This window comes from Diabrotica undecimpunctata, chromosome 8 (genome assembly GCF_040954645.1).
Source record: "Diabrotica undecimpunctata isolate CICGRU chromosome 8, icDiaUnde3, whole genome shotgun sequence".
Lineage (NCBI taxonomy): Eukaryota > Metazoa > Arthropoda > Insecta > Coleoptera > Chrysomelidae > Diabrotica > Diabrotica undecimpunctata.
The window spans coordinates 31,637,437-31,663,056 of NC_092810.1; the positions used below are offsets into that span (position 1 = coordinate 31,637,437).

General features: G+C 32.8%; 2 protein-coding genes and 1 pseudogene across 2 annotated transcripts; 2 read left to right on the forward strand and 1 right to left on the reverse strand.

Annotated features, from left to right (window-relative positions):
• The window catches only part of LOC140447395 (uncharacterized), a 35,480-nt pseudogene extending 34,677 nt beyond the window's left edge, over nt 1–803 (reverse strand).
• Nucleotides 804–937: 134 nt separating this feature from the next.
• LOC140447394 (golgin subfamily A member 2-like) lies at nt 938–25,345 on the forward strand. The gene is made up of 6 exons (XM_072540022.1): nt 938–1,093; nt 4,969–6,295; nt 10,432–10,700; nt 22,867–23,124; nt 23,595–24,251; nt 24,430–25,345. The coding sequence occupies exons 1-6, from the start codon at nt 1,040–1,042 to the stop codon at nt 24,757–24,759; spliced, it is 2,895 nt and encodes a 964-aa protein (XP_072396123.1). The 5' UTR covers nt 938–1,039; the 3' UTR covers nt 24,760–25,345.
• On the forward strand, nt 12,459–16,660 carry LOC140447396 (uncharacterized). The gene has a single exon (XM_072540023.1). The coding sequence runs from the start codon at nt 12,556–12,558 to the stop codon at nt 13,705–13,707; it is 1,152 nt and encodes a 383-aa protein (XP_072396124.1). The 5' UTR covers nt 12,459–12,555; the 3' UTR covers nt 13,708–16,660.
• Nucleotides 25,346–25,620: the final 275 nt, after the last annotated feature.

Genomic DNA, 25,620 nt, shown 5'->3' on the forward strand with positions numbered 1-25,620 from the left:
ATATTAAATAAATAGCTTTATGCATGTACCAATAATAAAACAATCCTACCTTAACTTTCACCCTTACAGCTTCTCGACTGTATCCAAATACTCCTGACATATTAACTGATAATTTTAATGAAATATTAAATAGATGGTTCAATTACATACAGAAAGGAATGAACATTTTTTTATATTAAACTTTTCACTATGTTCAATACATCACACCATACTCCAAGATTTATTATCAACTGTAAATTAATATTTCAATTTGTTACTGCCATTCTCAACCACTCAAAAACAACTGGTAAATGTCACTGTCAGCTATCAGAATGTCAATTATTATATTTTTTTTATTGTAGACAATAGTAGACCATTTATTTCGATCTTATACATTACATTTATGTTTTACATTTAAACTATCTACTGTTCCAAAAATAGAACGATAATGAAAATTTTAGTTTGATAACAATATCCTTGACTAAGGTATAGGTATATGTATCAGTGTTTTGATAAATAAGTCTTAATTATATTTATCGTGAGTAAATAAGAAACATAGATGCTTCTAAACGATGATTGTAATATTTATCTATTAAACAAAGTTATTAACTGAAATTTGCTCCAGAGATTTTATTTCTTTAAATCCATTTATGCAGATTTCGTAAATTGCCGCATAGGCAGGTCTTCAGTTTGACTAATCAAGTAATCGTAAAGGAATCATGTGACAGCAATACTAACTTTTTATTTGTTAAATTGCTCGGAAATTCTGACAAGCATCTTCGTTTCTTTTTCTGCGATCTTAACAAAGTTATTTTAAATTTATTCTCTAAATCTTCGTTTGAATAATATTTGTTGTTGTTAATAATACTTTCGCAAATGTATAATAGGTTTAGAAATAATTATTTGTAATTTCAACACTACTTTTTCATCGATTAATTCAAATGAAGGCGCCTTTATTTGACAAATGTCACGTTAGTTGTCGGTTAGCTTCGCTTGCGAACCAGGCCATCGTTCCATTTTCACTCGTTCATTCGTTCTCTTCTCGTCGCAACATAACATCATGGCGGACGCATCCAAGGCACAGAAGTTGAAGTTAGCAAATTCCAGGAAAAGGGTAAGCATTTTTTATTCAAAGTTGCTTTAAGATACTGTATATTGTTTGTAACTTATTTTGAGGTAATAATTTTATCCTAATCTTAAGAATATTTTGAGTTTTCGCTGATATCGTCCGGCCACATCATCGGCGTCCTTTGGTAGCCATATTAGTTTCTGCAGAGTTTTTTGATTTTATCAATTTATTCATTATTAGGCTTCACAGTTTTAAGTAAAAAGTTCATTTGTATTTGTAAGAACAAAAATGTGTTCCTATTATATTGGGATAATATTAATATTTTCAATAGTTACAACTATTCAAACCACCAAGGGCGGGCCGGGCACATGGAATTATTTCGTTCGTTTATTAAAATATAAGTATATTTCATTGCGTTTTAAGTTAGTTATTGATATTAAATGTTTTTAATATATTTGTTTCAATTGAAACTTGCCGGTTTGAATTAATGTATTTTTCCATGAGCTCAACGGACTTCATGACGCCACAAAGCCATTTTATATTTTATGATAATCAATTACTGAAAATGTTTTTTAAAAGAAAATGGAAATGCAGGAAGTGTACGAATTTTATATATTACGTTTATATATAATTTTGAGCGTATTTTATATGCTTTTATAACTTTGCCGATTATCTGAAGTAAATTGAATTTGAATACATTTTATTGATTTTGCATGTTACGGATATAAGTCTATTTTAACCATAATTGTTTATTTTCGTATCATTTTATCGAGGAATTTTAGATAATGGGCTCAATCTCCTAGTTTTCTGGCCTTTTTTCAATTGGCTTTATTTTTGACCGGCCGGTTTCTATTTTATATTTCTTGTATCTTAGCTTTTGTGTATTATTGCCTTCATCTTGTCGGCTTACTATAGTTTGTATATTTTGTGTCCTCAATTGAGATTCTGACCATACTCATCTTTTACCATGTGCTTTTTTATCTGAATCGCGCCTGATTTGTTTCTTTCGCTTCTGATTTTCATATTAGTTTTTCATCATTGATGGAGGAATTGTAAAACTTTATTTTTTATTTAACTTGCCTATCTTTATTAACTTTATTTGTGCTCCCTTATCTATTCTTTTATTGTCCAGGCTTTTTACATGTGTTTTTTCTTTTCCATACAATTTTGTACTATCCTATTGCTGTCCAACTGCATCATTCCATCTGGCTCCAGCATTGTTTTTAGTCTTACTCATTTTCTTTGATTCTTGTTTGTCCACTTCTCAATCCCAATCTTGCCTTCTAACCTATTTTCATTTACATTGTATTTGACGTTGAGAATGATTTTTGACAATTATGAATGCAAAACACTTGACAAAATATGACCCAATCTATACTTTGGTAACAGATCTCATTTATTATATACAGTAATTTTCTTGTGCCGGTTTTTTAAGAATAATATGTTTACTATTTGGTTTTAATCTTAATCATGCGATTTGCATATGGAATGCGCATAAAATCAGTGTATTACCCTTTCTTATTCTTCAAATATTTGTATAGTATTTATAGATTTTAGTTTTCTGAGTTAAAATCGTCGTCTTTTGCTCTTGTATTAAATCTGTGGATTAGTCTGAAGGCTATCAATATGCATTATCTATGTAACAGAGATTTTTAATTTCATTGTTTCTCATTCTGTATATGTTGATTAATTATGAATGCAAGTCTATTTTTTGTAATCTGTTTTTTATAACGAATATTCTACTGTTCATGTAAGTTTCAGGGTAGTATTTAGCAAATTGATGCTTCTGTAGTTTTCTGGTTGTTTGTTATTGTCCTTTTTGAATAGGATGAGCTCGTTTGTTCTACATTCTTCTGGTATTTTATTGTTTTTATAATCTTATGTTGCCAATTCAGCTGTTATTGTCTATCCATCATATTTCAACAATTCATTTGGTATCCCATCTTTATGCAGCTTTTCTGTTTTTTAGTTTCTCATGTTTTTTTTGTACTTCATGCTTGCTTATGTAAACTACTTCATTTATGGTAATTTCTGGTGTTTGTGGTTCCAATGTCATCTTTTGTTCATCTTAGTTCTTCAATTGACACAGTCTAAGATTATTGTTTTAATGTTTGCCCAGTTTTCCTTGATTATATTGATTTGGATATGTCTATGCATTTTTCTGCTAGAATTTTGTTTTCATATTTGGATTTTGCACACTACTCACTTCTTAGCTCTGCCAATGTTAATACAGCAAATCATAGATCTTAGTCCCCTGGTGTTTCCAAAGGTATACTTATGTTGTTCTTTGTGAGGAAAAATGTATTAATATGTAATTCACTTGTGCTGTAAAAGTCCACCAGTAGATCACTACTTTCATTTACATCCTCATTATATCATTGTTTTATTACTGATATTATTTCATCACCAACACATGTGTTGAAGTCACAGAAAATGGCCATAAATATATTCATTTTGTGAACATTTACAGTGTTCTACTTAGTTTGCAAGTTTCTGGTGTGCTAATAAAGTGACTCTGACTCAGGTTTCTTCTTATTTGTGGTTGACATTCAAGATTTTTGTCTAACGATTTATGAGGCCACCTGTAGAACACTACATACCTCCACAATGTGGTTTTAAATCCTTGGCCATATTATTAAAGCATTTTTCAGTCTTCTTTAATTACTTTTAGAAATACTTTTAAAAACAAGCTTTTTGTCATGTTGTTTTTGTTTTCCGGTACATGTATTTACTGAATTCCAGAAGTTTAAGTTACAATGTAGATTTTTGCAATACCCAGATTTGTGCATATTTTATTTTTGTTGGCAGCATTTTTCTTGCCATTTTGTTCCGTCAATTTGTGAACATTCGTTACACTAAGAATGAGTTTGATGGATATAGTTTAAGATTAAGTTAGCAAACCAAGAACGTCATACCTAATTTCCTGTCATATTTTTCCTCGAATAATAAATCGTAGAGGTAGAGGATACAGATTATGTAATGTTCTTAATCCATCTTATTTTTAAATTACATTGTTACACCAAACATTAGTTTCTTTATTTACAGTGAATAATTAATTTGTGTATCTTACTTAAATCTAACTTCCTCTATTGTTCTATACATTGTGGAAGATTGCTATCAACATAATGATTCATATATTTTTAGCGATTCATGAAAAAAGCTTTTCAATTGTCTGACCAAACCACTTTAGGTTTTGCGCTTATAAGTTCTGTCTCCTTGGGTGTCTTCTACCTTTCCTTGAATGATAAGTGCTGAAGGTGATATTTGTTGTCTGATCAGGTGTGTTTTTCAGCTTGATGAAACTTTGTCTTGTCAATTTTGGATTTGATCTCGGAAACAATTGTAACGAAAACATGTAATTTTCAATATGTTCTCTTTCAATGTTCAAGAAACATTCACTTTCCAATATTCTGTTCTGTTTTATATTACATATAAACATTCTGGGTAGCTTGAAACCATTTAAAAACTCACCAATTGATGTGAATTTTTGAACATTTTTTGTACAGTATATTACAAATTAGTGGAAATCTGTTTTTTGTTTTGTTTTGGTCTTCACTGTTCAAAAGTATCTAAATTCTTCTCAATTTAACTTTCTGATTTTTCATTTAATTTATAATTTCATTTATGAATTAATTTCATTTATAATATTTATAATTTCATTTATGAATGATTAAGACATCTCTAGCCATGTAATACAAATTTGACAGTTTTACCCCATAAGAGCACTTGTTTTTTTGTTTGTTTTATCTTAAAAAATGCTTGTTGGCAATAAGGTTTTTGGACTATAGTTCATTTCAATTTTTTTCTGAGTTGTCAGCGACAGTGGGAATATCTTCCAAATCATTTTAATTCTTTATACATTTCATTTTTAGTAGTAAAATCTCATTGTGGGGGAATTCAGTAGTATTTTTTATTTCCAGTTTAAAGAATTACAAGAACTTAAGAAAAAGAAAACTGCCACTGCTTCAGCTGATAATTCTGAAAAAGATTTACGTGAATCAACTCCAGTTGATAGCTTAGTAAGTTCAACACACAGTTCAATGAATGCAGAAAGTGAACCTGCAAATGTAACAAACACCCAATTGCCAAACTATTTCATGACTACTGCACAATCAGATCCTGCAACATTTTTTGAAAACCTGTCTGTAAATAATAATAATCCTGGCGATCTTGGAAATATTACTGATGTAGTAGAAACTCCAGTATTTGAACCACAGGCTCCCTTTGATGATAATTATGCTTTGTTTAATCAAACTAATCAACACAGTTATATAAAAGAAACGCAACAGATTATTAGACCAAATACAGACAGTTTAACCATAGAGGATCCTGAACTTGTACAAAATGAAATATTTGAACATCATAGGCACAACTTAATACCTGACCAAATACAAAATAGTGATACTCAAACTTTTGAAGGCAGCTACAATGAAAATAATCCCGTTAAAAATAGTTTCAAACATAATACACGTTCTGATATAAATTTAAGCAACTTTTCTAATCAAGTGGCACATATAATCCCAGAATCACAAAGTGACTCAAATCTAATAATTGATCTGGAAAAAAGAAACTCAGAGTTGACATCATTTTTAGAGCAGGAAAAAATTCAATCACAGCAACAACAACTTCAAATAAATGAACTACAAGCAAGAATATACCATTTAGAACTTGAAGATGCAACAAACGATAACACTTCCGTAATAAACAAACTAGAAGAAGATTTACAGTGTCATAGCCAGACAATCAGGCTTTTAGTAGCTGAAAAAAGTGAACTTTCTAATGCTGTAGCCCAGCAGGAGGTTGCTTTTAAGAATAAAAATTCTGAATGTGAAGAACTGCAAGCGAGATTAAAGGCTTCTAGGTCCAGAGCTTTTGAATTAGAACAAGAACTTAACACTTTAAAATCGGAACGAATACATAAAGAAACCAACAATCATGATCAGAACAAAGTTCTAGAAAATATGTTGAAGGATTTTAATGAGTTACGTGATTCAAAAGAAGAACTTGAACAAGATATCCTAGAAATTAGAGAAAAATTAAAAAGTGCTACACAGCAAGTCTCAACTCTTCAAAAGCAAAATTCAGAGCTCTCTGGAAAATTATCTTTAGCAGATATTAAGATTCAACAACTTGTTGGTGCTGATCATCAGACATCAGTAGCTCAAATTGAGACACTGGTGCAAGAAAATCGTGCTTTGGATGCAGAAATGGTTTCCCTGAACAATACAATAAAAAATATGAGTAAAGGTATGTATAATTTAGTTTCTGGTCATGCTTTATTGGTAATGGTGTTCTAACCAACTTGTTCTGATATTTATTTATCTTAAAAAATCTCATCTGCTTTTCCATTTTCTTGATTTGATAAATACATTTAGTACAATAAATTAAATAGGGACAAAATAAAATTGTGGAAAAGTATTATAGTTAAATATATTAGCTAGTAATCAGTGAAAGGATTTTTGTTTTTTCTGTCCTCAAAGTTCTGTACCCACTGTTAAATGTATATGCTGTATATATGTATGTATGTACCATCTTTGTTTTCACATTTTCTTTACAGTTTTAGTCTCTTCCTTGATACATCTCTTACTCTAGATCTCAACTAATATTTATTTCCATATTAAAAATTGGATATTACATCCTATCTTCTAATCACACTACTGTTTTTATTTAAGTATTAATGGTTCTAATTGAAATGATGTTTTATCAGCGTTGTTTTTAATATTCAAAAATTGTTGCTTAATGTTTATTGGCTATCAGTCACTCATTCCAGGCAGTCATGATTAACTGCTGTTACTCTTGTTGTTAGCCTGTTGACTATTCCATTCAGTTTGTAGCACTGAACTTTCCTATCACAAATTTTTAATATCTTGTCATGGTGACCATGTCACCATAATGAAGAAATCTTCCAGAATGGTGTAAACAAATCTTTTTGTACTTATGGTTATGTCGAATCTGATATTTCTTCTTTCTATGTAAAAACAAGTATATAAAATGTCTTTTCTTTTTAATTTTATATATCTTTCGATTGTTTTGTCAAAGATTGAAAAATTCTTTCATCTGTCTATATGCAACTGTAGAAGCTTCATTGTCTGGTATTATATATTGCATGTTTGTAAAAATATAACACACCAGCACCAGGAGCTCTTCAGTATTCCATGCTATTCCGACATATTGATATATAGGACAGGTGTGAATGAGATATACCCAAAAGAACACTTGCGTATCAACTGAGAACATGACATAGGGGCTGCAGCTATGTCATTAACTGTAGATTTTTTGATTGAACATGACACCCACCACAACTAACTCATGCTTGTGTTGCGGCTACTGCGCTCCCCAATCCCGAGGTGTAACACCATCGTGTCCAGGGGATGCATGGTACAGGGGGAAAGGTGTTACCTTAAGCGATGCCCCAGAGAGTTGGCAAACTCTGGGGGATTACAGCCTTAGCACAGTACGGGCGCACTGCTGTGCTTGACAGAATTTCGTCCCAACTCGTGGGAATAAATATGGAAAATGATAGAAACACAAATGAAAAAAGTGATAGCACAGAAGAGGACAAGAGTGTAAGTACAAATATAGAGCGGGCGGCCAGGGAGGCGACTCCCGTCTTCGCAGGCTCTGTGTCTGGTTCAAAGACCGGGCCAGACGACGTTCTAAGACTAGCAGACTTTGAGTCAGAAGATTTTCTTCTACTAACAGACTCTGAACCAGAAGACGCCCCGAAAACAAACTCGGAGCCAGAAAACGCATTCCGAATAACCTCGGAACCAGAAGACGCCCCGAAAACAAATTCGGAGCCAGGAGAGGCACCGCGAATAAACTCTGATACAGAAGAGGTCCCGAGAACAAACTCGGAACCAGAAGGCGTCCCGAGAACTAATTCTGAGCCAGTTATGACAAAAAATGAAAAAGAAGAGATTATTCCAACCAAACGCCTATCCGGAGCTCAGATGCGGAAGATTCGAAAACAGGAAAAAATAGCTGCTGGTACATGGACTGTCGAAAATCCATACAAAGCCGCCAAAAAAGCGGATCTGGACGCCAAAAGAGCGGAACTGGCAAAATTAGAAGCCAAAAAGAGACCTCGAGAGAATGTCACGACTCCAACACAAAGTATAATGTCTAAAAAACCTAGAGACATTAACATGCAAGCTAGTACACCTAGAGAGATCACAAAAGAATTCACGATGGCGATAATTCACAGACGTCATCCTTATAGTCAATTAAATCACGAACAGGCAGAGTTTCTCGTTCGCAAACTAGAACAAGCACTGGACGAGGCTCCCGGCGGAAGTCAGACTCCACTGCAATTCAATACAGCAGAGTTTAAGGCAGGGGCTGTTTGGGTGAAATGTGCGAACGAGTACACGAGGAAATGGATTGTGGATGTGGTGAGGGTTATCGGTAACATGTATGGTGCGGACTTATCTGTGATTGAGTCTAAAGATTTGCCCAAATCCCTCAAGGTTATCACATTCATCCCCGAGAAGACGGGAGAAGCGACAATCAGGACCCGCTTAGCGAAGCAAAACCCAGGGCTTAAAACGGATGACTGGGTACTACTAAACCAGAAGATGGAAAAGACTGGGCAAAACTTAGTATATTCCATTAACGAATCGTCATACAAAGCATTAGAGTATACCCGATTTAAGGCTTATTACAGACTTGGGAAAGTAACCTTTAAGTCTCTCATGTATCCTTTAAGTCCCGATGACGTAAAAAGTCTTAAATAACACAGAGGGGAGGAATTATCGATAAGTGCGTCAAAGTTTAAGTACTTTCAATTTTAATCTTGTACATTTTTCTGATGCTATCATGTGATCAGTTACGCTGGAATATTTCAGAATTTATCGAAGAATCAGGCTATACATACAAATAACTTCCAAACCAAATAATTATAAGTAATTTGTTATAGCATAGGCCAAAGTGATTCATATCATGGTTTTACAAGAAAATGACTTCTGATATTGTACTGAATATTTAGTTTAAATTGCTTTCAGTGTATCTAAATATAAAATGTGTTTTTATATGAGTTGCTTCAAATAATAAAAATAATAACGTGAACTATGTTTACATGAATTATTTTAATTTAATTTTAACTCATATTTTACATATCTGGAAATCAGTATGAAATCTTTTCAAATGACGGCTATTTGCTTGTATTAGCACCATTCTCGTTCACAAGAATTACATTTATAAATTTTTTTTTCATACCTTTTAAAATAATTTCACACTTTGTCTTCGTTTTACTTCTTCACACCAAGCTAAATCTAGAATGGTTTTCATTTTCATTATTTTAGCTCAAAATAACAATGAACCGTACAATATTCAAATTATACATCTTTGAGAAAACAAAAACATTTATCAATGTTTTTTTATCCAACCTAAACATTTTTAAAAAACTCTGTTGTGAAAATTACATAACATGTCACTTCAAGTACTCAATTGAGTATCGATAGTGTTCAAAATTATGTCACCATCCATAATTTCGCACCTCTATGTATCCCCAGTGTTATGTGCGAACATTCATTCAGCAGAGTAAGCATCCAGCTTCTGCAGAACTTCACTTTTGATGTCATTTTGATACAAGTGTTTGCAGGATACAAGTGTTTGCAGAGAGCTTTATGTAGCAGATCTGCCAAAGTCCCGAGACTTGCATTATTCAAGCGTAATGTTAATATTCTGCAGTTCATAAATTTCTGTTCTAGGATTTAGCTATATATTGCAGAATAAATGGACTGTAAGTGATCATTGTCGGAGGCGAATAGCCCCACTGGGGCAGTACAAACACCAATGAAACAGGTAAGTTAATTAATTACTACAATTTGTTATGGAATATAATTTAGACATAATAAATGTAGAAACTTTCGTAGCTGCAGAACGAATAGAGGTAATTCATAAAAACTGTAACCACGACTATGTGGCTAGAGCTGTTAAAAGTGGCATGTGTCTGATGAGGTGTGATTGTTCAGATCATGGACATGTGTTTTGAAACACGGGTAGTGTCTGAACTCGTAAGATTTACGGAAATCCCATAAAACTGGCTTGTAAGCATATAAGCTGGCCAGGAATACAGCATAGACAGGTTAAACAAATGATCCGCGTATATTGGACCTAGATAGACATGGCTACCGATAAATTTCACAAGCTGTCATGGCTGCGTTAATTGTCCCGAGATACTAAGTACATATTCGTGCTCTCGCTCTTTTCAAAATTATTAGACAACATAATTGGGGTTTTTTTTTATTTCATAGTTATTGAATTGTGTTGTCATCTTCATTAATTTTTTTTAAACTAATGAATGAATAATAAAAAAAAGGTATTATTAAACACAAATCTGCTATACTAATTGAGTTTCTAATGAACTTTTTTTTTTGCAGAACATGAACAATCTACCTTGCATTATCAGCAATACACAGAAGAGCTGAACACACAACTTCTAACTATTCAAGAACAGTACCAACATATACAACAAGAAAATGACAAATTGTCTGCAGAGGTACAGAATAGAGTACGCCATATCTGTGAACTCGAACGGCAACTCCAGAACAAGCAACATGACAAAGTTACATTTACATCAGGCAACGGAACTGGTTTGAATGTAAAAGAAGAACTGGAAGTGACGAAAGAATTGTGTGTCCAGCTACAGGTTAGATTAATACTTTTCTTCAAAATTTCTTAAATATTTTAAAATTTTCACATTACCAAATCTGAAAATTCAAGCTATATACTTTTTTAATTTACATTCACTTTATTTTTATTTGATATATTTTTTGTTTGTAATTTTTAATTTATTTTTAAAATGCGCTAAGTAACTACAGATTTATTAGAGAAACAACAATGTGTCTGGAAGAACGAATATATTCTACAAATCAGCTGTTCCAACAAAAACGTTATATTATGGAAAGTGTCAGTAATTTAAAATTCTATTACCAGAATCCAATATAGTATCCTTCAGATATATGTATGCAAAGAACTAGCAGCTTTGAATTAGTCATTATTCATATAGTTATTTAATTTTGATCTAGTATAGCTTTTTCTTGGAATGGTTGAATGAGAGGAGTAAACCTCTAAAAATCCCCATTACTAAAGTGTAAGTCATCGTGCTGATGGTATGAGAGGTACTTGGGTTAAAGTACAAAAAACGATACCCTTGGGACACCGGGCGGAATCCCATTGAATAATGCCTTGTCCCTGCATGCGGGGCTCTGCGGGGATTGACCTATTATTTCCCTAGCTACTCGTGGGAATCATTATGAGGTACAATCGTTATAACAAATCTTATTCTTCTTATAGTAGGCCTAGCTCTTGGGCTTACGACGACTATTCTTATGGACGGGATTACAGACCATCATGGGCAAACGGCTCAAGGGGGTCCAGTCCACCAAGATCATCTAGGTGGAGATCATCCCGACCGCCAAAACGAAAACAGAATGGCAGTTCATATTCTGATGCAAAAAAATCAAGAGACGAGAAAAAAGGCGGTATACAAATGTTCGTAACAACCAAGAATTTTCCTCAAGAAAATCTTACTGAGGAACAACTGGAACTCTTACAATCTTCCATTTTAAGTGAAATTACAAAAATAGCAGATGGAGATTTTCAACCACAATTTCATGACTGTTTTAAGCGTCGGGGCAATCTTATCATTGTTTGTAACAATCAAGACAGTGTAGATTGGCTTAAGAAAACTGTTCCTACTTTAAAACCATGGGAATCGGCAGATTGCCAAGCATTGGAACCTACTGAAGTTCCAAACTTAATGGACATCTTATTAACATTACCAAAAGATATAGATACTGAGGTGTTGCTTCGAAGAATTGAAAAACAGAATGAAAATGTCGATACATCAAAGTGGAACTTAACAAGCAAGAAAACAGAGGAAGGTGAAACAGACACAACATACATTTTTGCGGTCGATGAAAGCGTGGTTACAAGGGTAAGAGAACTAGATTATAAACTGTTTGTCAATTTCAACAGGGTTCATGTCAGGTATTTGGGAGCTTTAAGAACGAGAGATGATAAAAAAGATAAGGATGAAAAGGATGATAATGAAGATAAGGAAAAGGAAGAAAATGCTGGGGAAGATGTTAACATAGATCCAGAAGAAATTGTAGGCTCTCTTACAACTGAAGAGCTCCAAGCAGTAGCTGAATCTAAATAAAACCAATATGAAAATTTTAGTAATACATGCATCAGATGAACAATATTAGCAACATCAATTCATTAATGTATTTTTTATAAGAACAAAAATTTAAAAAAAAAAAAAATTGAAAAAAAAATTAAAACCAAAAAAAAAAATGAGGAGTAAACCTCTGAAAAAATCCCCATTGCTACGGTGTAAGTAATCGTGCCAACAGCATGAAAGATACTGGGGTCATAGTATCAACAAACGATACCCTTGGGACATCAGGCGAAATCCCATTGTAATTTTAGCCTTACTTCTACATGCGGGGCTCTGTAGGGGTGGACTTTTATTTCCCTAGCTAATCGTGGGAACAAGTATGAAGCCTAATTATCGTAACAGTTCAAGTACACCGTATTCGGGAGCTCCAGCAGCATACCGGAGATCGGGAAGCTCACCAAGAGGAAAATATTCAAGACGTTCAGGTAGCTCAAGACCACCATGGGCAAGGGAATCTAGGGGTCGGTATTATAGGAGTAAAAAATCAAGTCCGCCAAGAACACTCCCTGGAATTAATTTGATGATAGCCCATGTGGAATACCCAAAGTCACTTATGTCGGAGGAACAGTTGGCTTTGTTGGAAGAACAAATTTTGGAAGCAATTGATAAGATCGAAGATGGAACATTCAGACCACAATTTTTGGAATGCAAACGTGAAACTGGTTCTTTAATATTAAGGTGTAATAATGACCTTACTGTTAACTGGTTAAAAGAATCTTTATCCACTCTATCTCTTTGGGAATCTGCTGAACTAAAAATTGTTGACTCTGTACCAAACACATCTAAAGATATCTCCAAAGTGATTGTTCCTAAGAATTATCCATTAGAATTTTTCAATACGGAACAGCTGGATAAATTACAGTCAGACATCTTAAAAGAAATTGATAATATACCAGATGGAAGTTTTATGCCGCAATTCTTAAGCTGTCTTAAGGAAAGGGGAGCATTGAAATTCAATTGCAATAACTTGGCAAGTGCTGAATGGCTAAGAACTACAGTTCCCACTTTGGAGAATTGGAAAGATGAAGACATTTCTATACTAGATCCTGAAACGGTACCAGTAAGAAGCACATTACAGTTGTGGATACCGGGAGCAGTTGAAGAACCAGAGCAAGTGTTAGAACGTCTTGAAAGGCAGAATAAGGGATTAGATACTTTAAATTGGCAAGTTTTGAACAAGAAAATTGAAGAAGGTGGTCAAAAACTATTTGTAACAGTTCAAGATGCTGTACTCGATGCTCTGAAGAAAATAGATTACAATCCTTTCCTAAACTTCACTAGGGTTAAAGTTAAACGGTTGGGTCGGTATAAGCCACGTGAGAAGAAAGATGAGAAGAATGAAGATCCAGACACTGCATATATAGAAACAAAGGAAGATCCAATGTCTGGAGATATTAGTGAGTTTACAGCTATTGATGAAGTCAATGATGAAGGAGAGACAGAAAAGGCGGCACCAGCTGCAAAGGCGTGAGTGAGACCCATTCAATTTTAAACAATTCACAAAAAAAAATTAATAGTTAAAAAACTGGACATATTCATGTTTAACCATTTCAATTTTGTTAAATTCACTATGATTCATAATTCCCCTTTTTATTATTTTAATTTAAATTCTACATTTCATTTGTTCATTCATACAGTTCATTAGTATGGTTGAGGAGTAAACCTCAAATAAAAAATCCCCATTACTACGGTGTAGGTAATCGTGCTAAAAGTATGTAAGGTGCTCGGGGTTATAAGCACCATTAACGATACCCTTGGGATACCAGGCGACCTCCCATTGTAATGCAGCCTTACCTCTACACGCGGGGCTCTGTGGAGGTTGACATCTTTTCCCTAGCTACTCGTGGGATCATTAATGAATAGAAATAGTTTCTCAAATTCGCCTTTTATGGCTTACAACTCATCCTACTCTCAATATTCGCAAAATCGCCCGTCGGCATACCAAAGGGGTTACAACAACGCACCTCTTCATTCGCAATCGAGAGATAGTTACTCAAATAGATCTATATGGGAATCAAATATGAATAACAGCCAGAGTCAGATTCCCTCTTTATTTTCGGTGTCATCAAGTTGGTCGGACTCAAATTCTGCATGGTCGAGATTTCAAGGTGCAGCTACAGGAAATAATCCTGCTTGGCTAGGTAATCAAAACGGCTTTCAACCTAATTGGTTTCAATCAAGCAATCCCTCATGGAACTCTCGATCTAATTTTGAAAACGGTTCTTCAAGACGTATTTGGAAAAGAGCTCCAAAACGGGCACGAAGTAAAAGTCCGAAGGCCTCAGCGCCCAAAATAGATAACAAGTCTTCACCTGGAAAAAGAAGACCCATTTGGCTTAGAAAACGTTTGGCTAAAAAAGCTGCCACTAAAGAGTCTGATACATCTACTAAAACTCCACCTGCCAAAAAAACAAAACCAGGTAACAAAGATGCTGATAAGAAGTCGGACAAATCAGCTGTACGTGATGGAGTGCTAGCTGTGGTCGTAATGAAAGAATTTCCGTTTAAGAGATTAGACCCAGAAGAACATAAACAATTGATCGAAGCATTTAACGCAGAAGAAAAGAAACAGGACCCATCTGGAAGTCGGATCAAGACTTTTTTGAAGAAAAAGGGTTCATTATATGTGGTTTGCAAAGATAAAGATGGCGTCGAATGTGTAAAGAAAATAACGGAAAATTTAAATCCTTGGCAGGAAAAACATTTAAAAGTTATACTTCCTGTAGAACGAGATGCCAAAAAGTGGTTGGCTGTTGTCCCAGAAAGTTTTCCTTCTAGGTGGTTTTCTCTAGATGAAATGAGATTGATGCAGACCGCATTGGAAAATGAACTAGCCAAAATGGATGCTGATGCCGAGATGCCAGAGTTTTTAGATTACTATAAACGGAGAGGATCTATGCTACTGGCTTGCAATAATGAATTCAGTGCTGACTGGTTGAACAAAACGCTAGAAGAATTAGACATTGAGTGTGAAAAACCGAAAGTTATAAACGCAAACGAATTACCTACCTGCTATAAAATCGAGTTAACATTAACATCGACTACTTTGGACGATGTAGAAAAGGTTTTAGACAGAATAAATCGTCAGAACGATAACTTGGACACGAAACATTGGTACATTATTAGGAAAACTGAAACTGAAAAGGGGATACAGGTTATTGCTTCCGTCGAATTTAAAGTTCATGAACAGTTAAAAAAGATCAATTATAAACCTTTCTTAAACTTCGGTACTGTCGACATCAAATATCTAGGAGTCATGAGGAGTAAACCTCTGTAAAAATCCCTAATACTAAGGTGTAAGTAATCGTGCCAATGGTATGGATAGTACTGAGGCTACAGTACTGCTAACGGTACCTTCAGGGATATTGGCGACTTCCTGAAGTATTTAAAACGTCTTTCTCTTGTAAACTGGGCTCTGCAAGGGATGACTTAATTTCCCAGCTACTCGTGGGATCATTAATGGATATTTCAATGAATAAATTAACTTTAAACACGGCAAAAGTCAAACTTTCTGGGGCTCAAAAGAGAAAACTCAAAAAAGAAAAAAACAACACTGAAAATCCTACACCAAAACACGATATCGAAATTAACAAAAGTGAAGATGTTTTGGAATGCGTTGTTGTTCCCTTTGAGTATCCAGCGAAAAAGCTGTCAAATTGGCAGTTTGAGCAAGTAAAGACGGAAATTTTAAAAATTTTAGATTTGTCACAAATTCGAGATGGTACTAAATTAAAAGGTGGATTAAAATTTACTTGTGATGAACCAACATACAAACAACTACTGATAGCAGTAAGCAATATAAAAGTATCAGGTTGGCCACTAAAAATAATGAATATTAAAGAATTACCTGTTTATACGAAGATAATGATAATCTTGAAAGGCACTCCAGAAGATCCAGAAAAAGTTCTTGAAAAGTTGGAGGTTGATAACGACAAGTTAACAACCAAAAATTGGCACTTAATTCATCGCGAGGTCAAAGAGGATTCACAACGGATATTTTTTTCAATAGATCAAGAGACCATGAAAGTGTTACAAACCATTGATTACAAACCTCTTTTTAACAATGAAAGAGTCAAATTACATATTTTGGCTAAGAAAAAGTATGAGAGTTAGAACTTTTTCTGAATTAATGGAAATTTTTGGGGGGGGGGGGTTTCAATTTCATTGTATTTAATTTTTTCACATGTGTCTGTGTTTAGAATAATTCAAAAAGCTGATTAGGTTAAGCACTCGATGCAAGTGTAGAGGTACGTATGTTCAAGTTAGCGTGTTTAAATGTTAGCATAACGAAACTTCTGTATTTTTTAGGTTATAGTTTATAATTATCACAATTTTGCCGTGTAACAGATAAGTCAAAACAGTTTTGGAAAAGTACTTGGTTCTGTACAATATGAAGCTGCTCTACATAACAACATATGAGGTGAGTTTAATTTTATTTATCTACATTTTTTAAAATCTAGTGATATAATGCGAGAATAACAAAAAAATTTTGCAACATTTGTGTATAATTTATCAGCTCTAACAACTGTACAGAGGAATAATGTTACAAAATAGATTTTTTACTTCTATTTTATGCCAGAAACTGTCGTTTACATAAATTAATCAAATAAACTTTGTAAATACAAACACAAAAGCAAATATCACAGGAGTGATACTTTTTAGCTTCATGCATATTAGCATATATGCCAATATTGTGCTTTAAATTTACCAAAGTGTTATTTGTTTGAGGACAAAACAAGTCCCAAACTTGGTGTTGATTTATACCCAGGATAGTATTCAACCAAATTTGAATACAGTATGAATGAATTCAAGGTGGATTATAACATTTTGTTACATTATTCCAATATAGTTTTTATGGCTTTCATATTTTATTAAAAATGCTGTTATTCTATGCACTCTTAATTTATTTTTAACACACATTTCTCAAACTTTTGAAACGAAATGTGTAGCACTGTATTGATTCCTTTTTGATTTCTATTGAGTTTAAGTATAAGGAAAAATGTCTGAAGATGTTTTACCTAACTCTATTTAAAGAGTTTACATTATACATGTAGCACACAATGTGGAGGCATACTGTGTATGCAGTTGTACCCACTTTATTTTTTTGTGTATATCAAGAGTTGTATCTTTGTAAGTGTTGAGCACTATACATTGAAATGCATTATTTTAAATGAAGGCTTGTTGTGACATGTAATCAGACATGTAAGTTCTTTTTTGTAATGAACCTAGGTTAAGAAAACAATAATTTCAAGAAAAATGAACAGGAACCCATACATCATACATGGACGACTATTTACTATAAGATGATGAACAGACTACTACTGGTTTATATTCTCAGTATTTAAGAAGAGAACCAGGTTTGCTGATGGATCATACATTTGGCGATAGTGGACAAAATTCAAATCTTTTTCTTGGGGGTAGCACACAATGACAGAATATCAAAAAATTCTTCTAGTGTGCTTGGTGTGCAAAAGTTTTATCAAATTTTTTGCATTTTATGGTTGAAACAATAAGATTTTGAATTTTGTTCACCAAAAGTTGATGAAGAATACAGATAAAAGTAGCAAAATGAATCTTAATTTTGACATGTTGCATATATTAGACAGAATTAACTATGTTGTATTATAAACACAACTAACTTGAATTCAACACAAAGCCACATAGGAGACTGCAAATGATGATCGAAATTGTATTTCAGTGTTTTTCTGCCAAATGGATGTGATCACATTACCAATTATTTGTGGATATAAAATTTGAGCTGAAAATTATAAGATTTTAGGACAATCAAGAACAGCAGCAGCTATGTCAATATTGAGTTTTGTTTTTGCTATTTTTGTCTTATCTCAATTATGGATAGTGTTCCTATATTGAGAAAGTCGTCACAAAATTTAAGAATCTTTCAACTGGTTTATTATCTCTACATCACTTCTGTTCTGGATATGGATAAGTAGCGGAGCCAAAGATAGGAATGGTCATGCAGTATAGAGGAAATACTTCAAAACAAATTCAACTTCCATCAATTACAAGATATTGGCTACAATATTGATGAAGAACATCTACCATTTACCACTGAAAAATTTGTTCAATGGATACTTGCAACTGCAAGAAATGCAGAAGAAACAGATGAAATAATGAATAAACAACATCCAGATATCCGGGATATGTTTATTCTGATTCCATTTACCAATCAAGTAGAATTGGTAGAAATTGATTGTCGAGAGATCAAAAATGAACAGTGATCTCTACCAGATCTTGATAGACTGAACAGTGCAATGGCTAACATTCGATTCTCTAAAACTTTTAACACAATTTGTACTAAATACTTTTCATTCTGTATCAGGTCTTGACATGGACACTACACGACTCCCAAACGTGTAAAGCCTCGCAGAACCTTCTCCCCTAGATTTTTGAAGCAAAGGTGGCTGTGGAAATTCCAACGTACAGTTACTTTTAAGCTTAGATGTGTAAAATAGGTGTTACATGTTTCATACATAATTCGCTAGCAATATGTTTTTTGAACTACAGTTAACTACTTGTTTTTATTTTTATTTCGAATTAATTCGCGATAAGTTCAAAAAGCATGATTCTTTCTTGCAAAAATTACCTATTTTCACATGTTTAAATTGTTTCATTAAAAAAAATATATGATAATTCCGCATATATTATGCCACTTAAATTATTCAAATCCGTAATATTGATAAAAAAGAAACAAATCACAATAGTCAGAATTATGAACATCTAATGCGATAGGGGATAGTCCCAAAAAATTCATGTATCATCGCTGCAAAATTTATAGCCAACTTAGAAATTGTAGATATTTTACTATTCACATGAGATTATTGAAATAGTACTATTTACAGCGTCACAAGCATGAAATGCAACAAATATAATTCAAACATGATCCAGCGCATAATTTTCAAGTATGCAACATCGCTTATAATTCAGAAGATCCGTTCAACCAATTGAGAAAACATATTATAATCGCACAATTTACCATCTACCAGTAAAGACATATTAATGAAGTGTCCATACAATTCCAGACAAACAAAGATTCATCCAATAGCTTAGTTTCATTTTTTGTTCTGAATTAATATTAAGAAGTTATGAAAACCAATTATTATTGAAGACAATTTAATTAACAATAAAATTTCCGTATTTTGTTGAGAATATACAGTTCCCAGAAAATCACAGTCTACTTCTCTTTGTGAAACTATTTGAAACAACAAAGGTTGATCCATCCACTTTGGTTAATTGGTTTGTTTTCTCTTCCAAATGAAATTTTAGAAGAAGCTTTGAAGAAAATCTATTGGAATATATGATTTTGTATTTTGAAGGGACCTGGTGAAAATAATGTACCAGGGTGTACAGGATGAAGGAAAAGATTTGTTAGTAATGGCAAGTGAAAAATTGAAATTAAATATTTTCAAATTTTGTTCAATTTGTTCTTTATATATAATATGTATTAATGTTTAAGGAATTTGCTGTAATTTATGTAGTGGCTTTTTAGTAATGTTTATATTAAGTAAACATTGTAGGGGTCATTATGTAAAACCTTTTATTGTTAGACCAGGGCCCAAAGGCATTTGAAAATTAAAGTGAAAAAACTAGGAACAGCATAGAACTCCTTGTAAAAGGAAGAAAATTAACAAAAATCAAAGGAATAATTATAAATGGCCCGTCTCGGGCCAGGAAGTTGAAATGGTTGAGTTTTAATGGTAAAACGGCAAAACTATTATGGAAAAAAGTTTAATGCCAAAGTTGTATGTAATAAAAAGATATAACTACACAATTTTTTACATAACTTCAAAATGTATGCAAAAATTTTTGTTTTTTTTTTTATTTTTCTTTTTACAAAAAAACTTTCACATGAATTTTGGTGAAAGTTTACCCTTTTACATCCCAAACACACTGCAATTTTTTTTTTAATATTTTTTCCCCTATTTTGATTTAATACCGAAAAAGCACCTTAATTTTTTAATCAAATTCTTAAGTCAAAATATCTGCTTTTCCATCGAAAATAGCAATAGACAAATAAGCATATAATTAAAAAAAGATTTTTTTTATTTCAAATTTTTTGTTTTTTTTTACCATCGAAAATTAAAGATTTAACGAAGCAAAAGCACGCACTTAAAAAAAAGCGATATTTTGATGTGAGAGTTTCCAATTAAAAGTTAGGGTACTTTTTCAACATTAAACAAAATAATGGGAAAACATAATTATTTTAGATATAAACATTGCATTGTGTTTGCGATATAAAAAGCTAAGTTTTTAACAAATTTCTGGAAGATAAAAACAAACACAAAACATTTCTCCGAGTTACCTGAAATTTTGCATCAATGTTAAGGTTATGTGAAAAAGTGTTATACCATAGACATATACAATTCAGCGTCGTTCTTCTCCACGTCTTTCTAATGGGCCGAATTTTTTGACCACGTGACCTAAATGACCAATAAGGTCACGTGGTGCATAAACCTAGCCCATCGAAAAATATGCAAGGACTGCTTACTTTGCTTCAGTTTTCTCTGTCACACTAGGGGAATGGTAATGTATTGCAGAGGTCAGTCTATTTAATTAGTTGTAGACATAGACAAGATCGACTGACTGCTGCAATACAGTCACGTTCCCTCAGTGCGAAAGAAAACTGACGCAAACCAGTCCCTGCATCTATCTAATAAACCGGGTTTATCAACCACGTGACCTTTTCATTGGTCATTTAGGTCACGTGGTTGGTAAACCTGCAAATTAGAAAGGGGTGCAGGGACTGTTTTGCATTTGCGTCAGAACGGGCTGGTATTGCAACGATCCGTCTATTTTGTATTATATGTTTATGGTTGTAGATCGTTTTTTAACCTACAACTTTGCTATTTAACTTTTTTTTTCATTGGCAATGTGGTTTTGCCGGGAATCGTGATAAAACCTTTTTACCCTTAAAAAAACTCATCCCCTTCCACTCCCTGACCTCGGGTCGTGTTGTTCTGTAAGTTGTTCTGTAAATTATTGTTTCTTAATTTTTGTTGATGTTTTCTTCCTTTTATGATTGTTCTATTTTTTTGTCTTAAATTATCGGCCCTGGCCTAGATGTAATTTGTTTCCTTACCTTAATTTTATGTATGTACTTATAGAGGGCTGTAGGGGCCTCAGTTTTTGTAGTTTTATGATATCCGAAAAATGAATATTGTTAGTACAAATTACACATATCACTACATATCTGTAGATTTATTTTATTTTACAAAAATATTCTTTTTTTAATTGTGTAACTTTGTGGTAACACGATTCCTAACCAGTAATTTGTAATTTAAAAATTAATAACCACGTAACACAATCACAAAGCACATATCGCAATCACAAACTACAAGCTGTTCCAGACTTTAAAACCATGTTAAGTTTCATAAACTCCCGTCTTAGATGTGATATTCAATCTTCAATTTTTTCATTAAATGCAACCAAAGCCAGTTTATTTGTGAGTGATTCGCTGCTCATTGCTGTTCTTATATAACTACATACATTATGTTCTTGTACTTATACTTGTATTCCTGAATTATGGATGTCATAACATTTGTATTAATCTTTTCAGTTTAATAATATTCATTCTTAAGATATTTCAATCTAATCGGTATTTTCAGATAATTATAAATATCACTTTAAATTTTTTTTAGTATAGGATAGTTGTAGTTAACATTTTGGAAATGTACTACAGTATTTTTGGACTTCACTCTCCAAAAGCTGCAGAGGTGCAAAAAATTGCTGAACAAGTGAACTAGATGTATATTATATATTAATTATTATACTATTATAAAATATTTATTTGTTCAGATATTTTTGTATTCCTGCACTTTGTCATTTTGAGATGCAAATATCTTTATTGCGCTTCTCTGCTTAACTATGGTAAAGTTACACTGGTAATAACTGAAGTTTTTCTTCAATCTCCTATTTTACTCTTGTTACCCATATTTTATAAAGGTATAACTTTATTTTCTACTTTCAAAATTGTAAATTTTGCCTACATTTTCCAGTGGCATTTCTGGATCACTTGAGTGATGTCATAGATGCTGTAGTCAGTCAATCTGTTACAACTGTTACATTTTAGTTAAATCCGTTATGAGTAAATACTTGGTGTTTGTATGTCAGAAAATAAAATATATTCACTTTGTAAGAACCATTTTAAAAATCTAATACATACCACCAACTATCCGAATAACTTGTTAAAATAATTTTTATGATTAGTAAATTGTATACATCTGTTAACAGATTGTGTGACTTATATAGTAAATATTATAGATCAGTTATATAAAGCTATTGCAGTTAACATTGTTATTATTGGTTGTTATAATAAGTTCACAATCTGCCTGAATTATTAGCACCACCTTCAAATGTACAATTTATTGTATTTTGGTGGATTCCGTAGCATATTAAACCTTTTCTCTATCCAGAGCCGTAAGTAATTAATTTCTATTTACCATATTACTATTTTTATTGACAATTTTAAATTTGAAAAATTAGTATTTCATAGAATTGTTAAATAAATACAAAATGATTTCTTTGTTTTATTACCTTTCCCCTCTTGTATTCAGATTAAACAAAATTATTTTATTGTCTAACTTTATTTTTAACCTGTATCTCTATCTTTCAGATGGAAAAAACTGAACTAGAAGAAAACTATACTAAAGCCCTAAATGAAAAAGAAATGTTCATGAAAGAACTAGCTGCCAAAAATGATTCCTTAAATCAACTAGAAACCATGGTGGAACAATTAAAAGGAAATCAACCTGATACAGCTAAATTACTGGCTACTATGGAAAGTGACAAAGTCGCTGCTGCTCGAGCTGTCCAGCAAAATATGGAACTCAAAGAGCAGTTGGAGAGTATGGCTGAAGTGTTTGCTAAAATGGTGAGTATTGATTTTTATTTAAAAAAATTACTTTTAAGACTTCAACGATTTTATTTCCACTATTGTGTATTGTAAATATCTAAAACCTCCTCCAGTGTAAACTCTTGCCTTTTAAATATTTGAATTCTTTCCAAATTTTCTACTTGACTTCATCATCACCATCATGGTACTACATCCCTTAGAGGGCCTCGACCTTCTTAAGCTTTCTGTGCCGTCTGTCTGTTGCCTTGGATTTTCCAGTTGGCAGCACCGATCTTCTCAACATCCTGTGTTTCCTCGTTTGTCCACCTCAGCTTTGATCTATCCCACCTTATTCCTACCTGTTGCACTGTTAACGAGTCTTTTTTATTATGTTCGATTCCAGAGCCGGGGTTACATGTCACGATTTTTGTTAATATCGTTTCTTCCCAACCCTATATAGTAAAATCAAATTACTATTTTAATAATTTTTAAAATTATTTTCATTTCAGGACAATGACAAGGTGGAACTGACAGAAAAACTAGGCATTCAACAGTCAGCAAGTAAAGACCTACTTGAAAAGTTGCAAAAAACCGAATTGCACTTACAGATGCTAACCGATGCTATCGAAATCAAAGATCGGGAGCTTTCGCATCTCCGAGACTCATCCATGGAACTAAACGAGGTGCTGGATCATGAGGAGCAACATACAAGTGAATCACATGAAACTTGTTCACATACTCTTCAGAACGAACTGAAAGAAGCTAACGAAACTATCGTTAAATTAACAAATGAATTAAACAATCAAAGAAATCAAATTTCTCCGTCTCCGCAAGTATCCGTAGGTGATGACATTTCATATCTAGTGAAGCAACTAGAAGAACTGAAACTTAAAAATCAAGAACTGGAAACTAAACTAGAAAATCACACCATAGACGATAATTACAACAAGTTGTTAACACAGGACGATTCTGAAAGCATTTTGCAAAAAGAAGAAGCGATGAAGCGTTTAGAAGAGAAATTTAAACGTAGAATGCAAGATATTGCCGATTTGACTGAAGAGAAACAACGATTGGAGCATTTAGTGCTGCAATTACAAGGCGAAACCGAGACCATTGGAGAGTATGTTGCTCTTTACCAGCACCAGAGAATGATACTTAAACAAAAAGTAAGTAATTTTTTTTATCAAATATCTCAAATTTTCCATTGTACAGTAACCAGTATTTTCTATATGGGTTTTCTCTTGTGATTATATCTCTCAAATTTTTCATTGTACAGTAATACCAAAGTAATAAACTTCGTAGATTGTTAATATATTACCTAATCTTATTTTTATTATTTTTAAGGCCATGGAAAAAGACCAGCAATTAAAACAGCTTGCGACAGATAGAGAACAAATCAAATTAAAGTTAGAGAAATTAAACCACCTCGTCGGCGAATTATTGAAGTCTAAGACGTTAAGTTCGGAAATTTTGGGCCAGTGCGAGCGCTTGCACGAAAGTGAAAACAACGAAGTAGAAATTACAGATGACTTCAATAAAGAAGACAGTCCGCACGCTGAAACAGCCGAAGAAATCTTGACGTTATTGTCAGAGATAAAAAGTAGCAATCTAGTCGAACCTAAAGAAAGTATCCACCACTGTCCATTTTGTTCAGGGCAGCTGATCACAGTATAGTTTTTCGGAATATCCATCTCATTGGGGCTTCAGAGAGGAATCTGTATTTTGTGAGCTTTTCCAAAACATATTTGACTTATTTTATATATTTCAATGAGTGATAGATTATTTTAAATATTTATATTTTTTATATTTAGTTAGATCTGTAAGTGATTCATTCATTATTCCTGGTCATTTAAAATGTAATTTGGTACCAAAAAGTGTTTGTACCTTTATATTGATGTAAGATTGGGTTATTCTGAGTATTAATACTTGGTGATGTTACTACTTGGTGATTGGATCACTGATCTTAAAAATAATCAAATAGCTTCATGTTGTAAAATAACCAATTTTAACAAGGAAAATTTTTCTTGTGTGGGTAATTATTTAATGATCATGACTTCGATTTTAAGTTTAAACACTTTTTGGTACCACTTCCAATAATTTTTCATATTCATCATTTAAATATTTTAATAGAGTTGTATTTCACGTTTTAAGTGAATGTTTGTCATCTACAATCGTTGAACACAGTTTGTATGTAACGAGGTATTTTTTATGGTACCGGTAAAAATGTGATTTTTGTATATAAAATAAAACTTAAATTTAACACGAATCTTTATTTTCATTCCTCTGATATAAATTTTCAGATAAGTGTATAAAACAAATAAATATTGATGCGTAACACTCGAAAGGCGATTACAACTCTACTGCAGAAAATATAGGGTTTTCGAGGTATAAAATAGTGAAAACAAATAAAACTGAATGAAATTATAACACTAGCAGAAAAACAAGGTTTATGCCGGGAAGATCGTGCACTGACGCTATATATATATATATATATATATATATATATATATATATATATATATATATATATATATA

Coding starts and splice junctions, on each gene's coding strand:
- LOC140447396 (XM_072540023.1), top strand. CDS start 12,556: ATGAAGCCTAATTATCGTAACAGTTCAAGTACACCGTATTCGGGAGCT.
- LOC140447394 (XM_072540022.1), top strand. CDS start 1,040: ATGGCGGACGCATCCAAGGCACAGAAGTTGAAGTTAGCAAATTCCAGG. Junction 1,094..4,968: donor TAGCAAATTCCAGGAAAAGG/GTAAGCATTTTT, acceptor TTTTATTTCCAG/TTTAAAGAATTACAAGAACT. Junction 10,701..22,866: donor AATTGTGTGTCCAGCTACAG/GTTAGATTAATA, acceptor TCTATCTTTCAG/ATGGAAAAAACTGAACTAGA.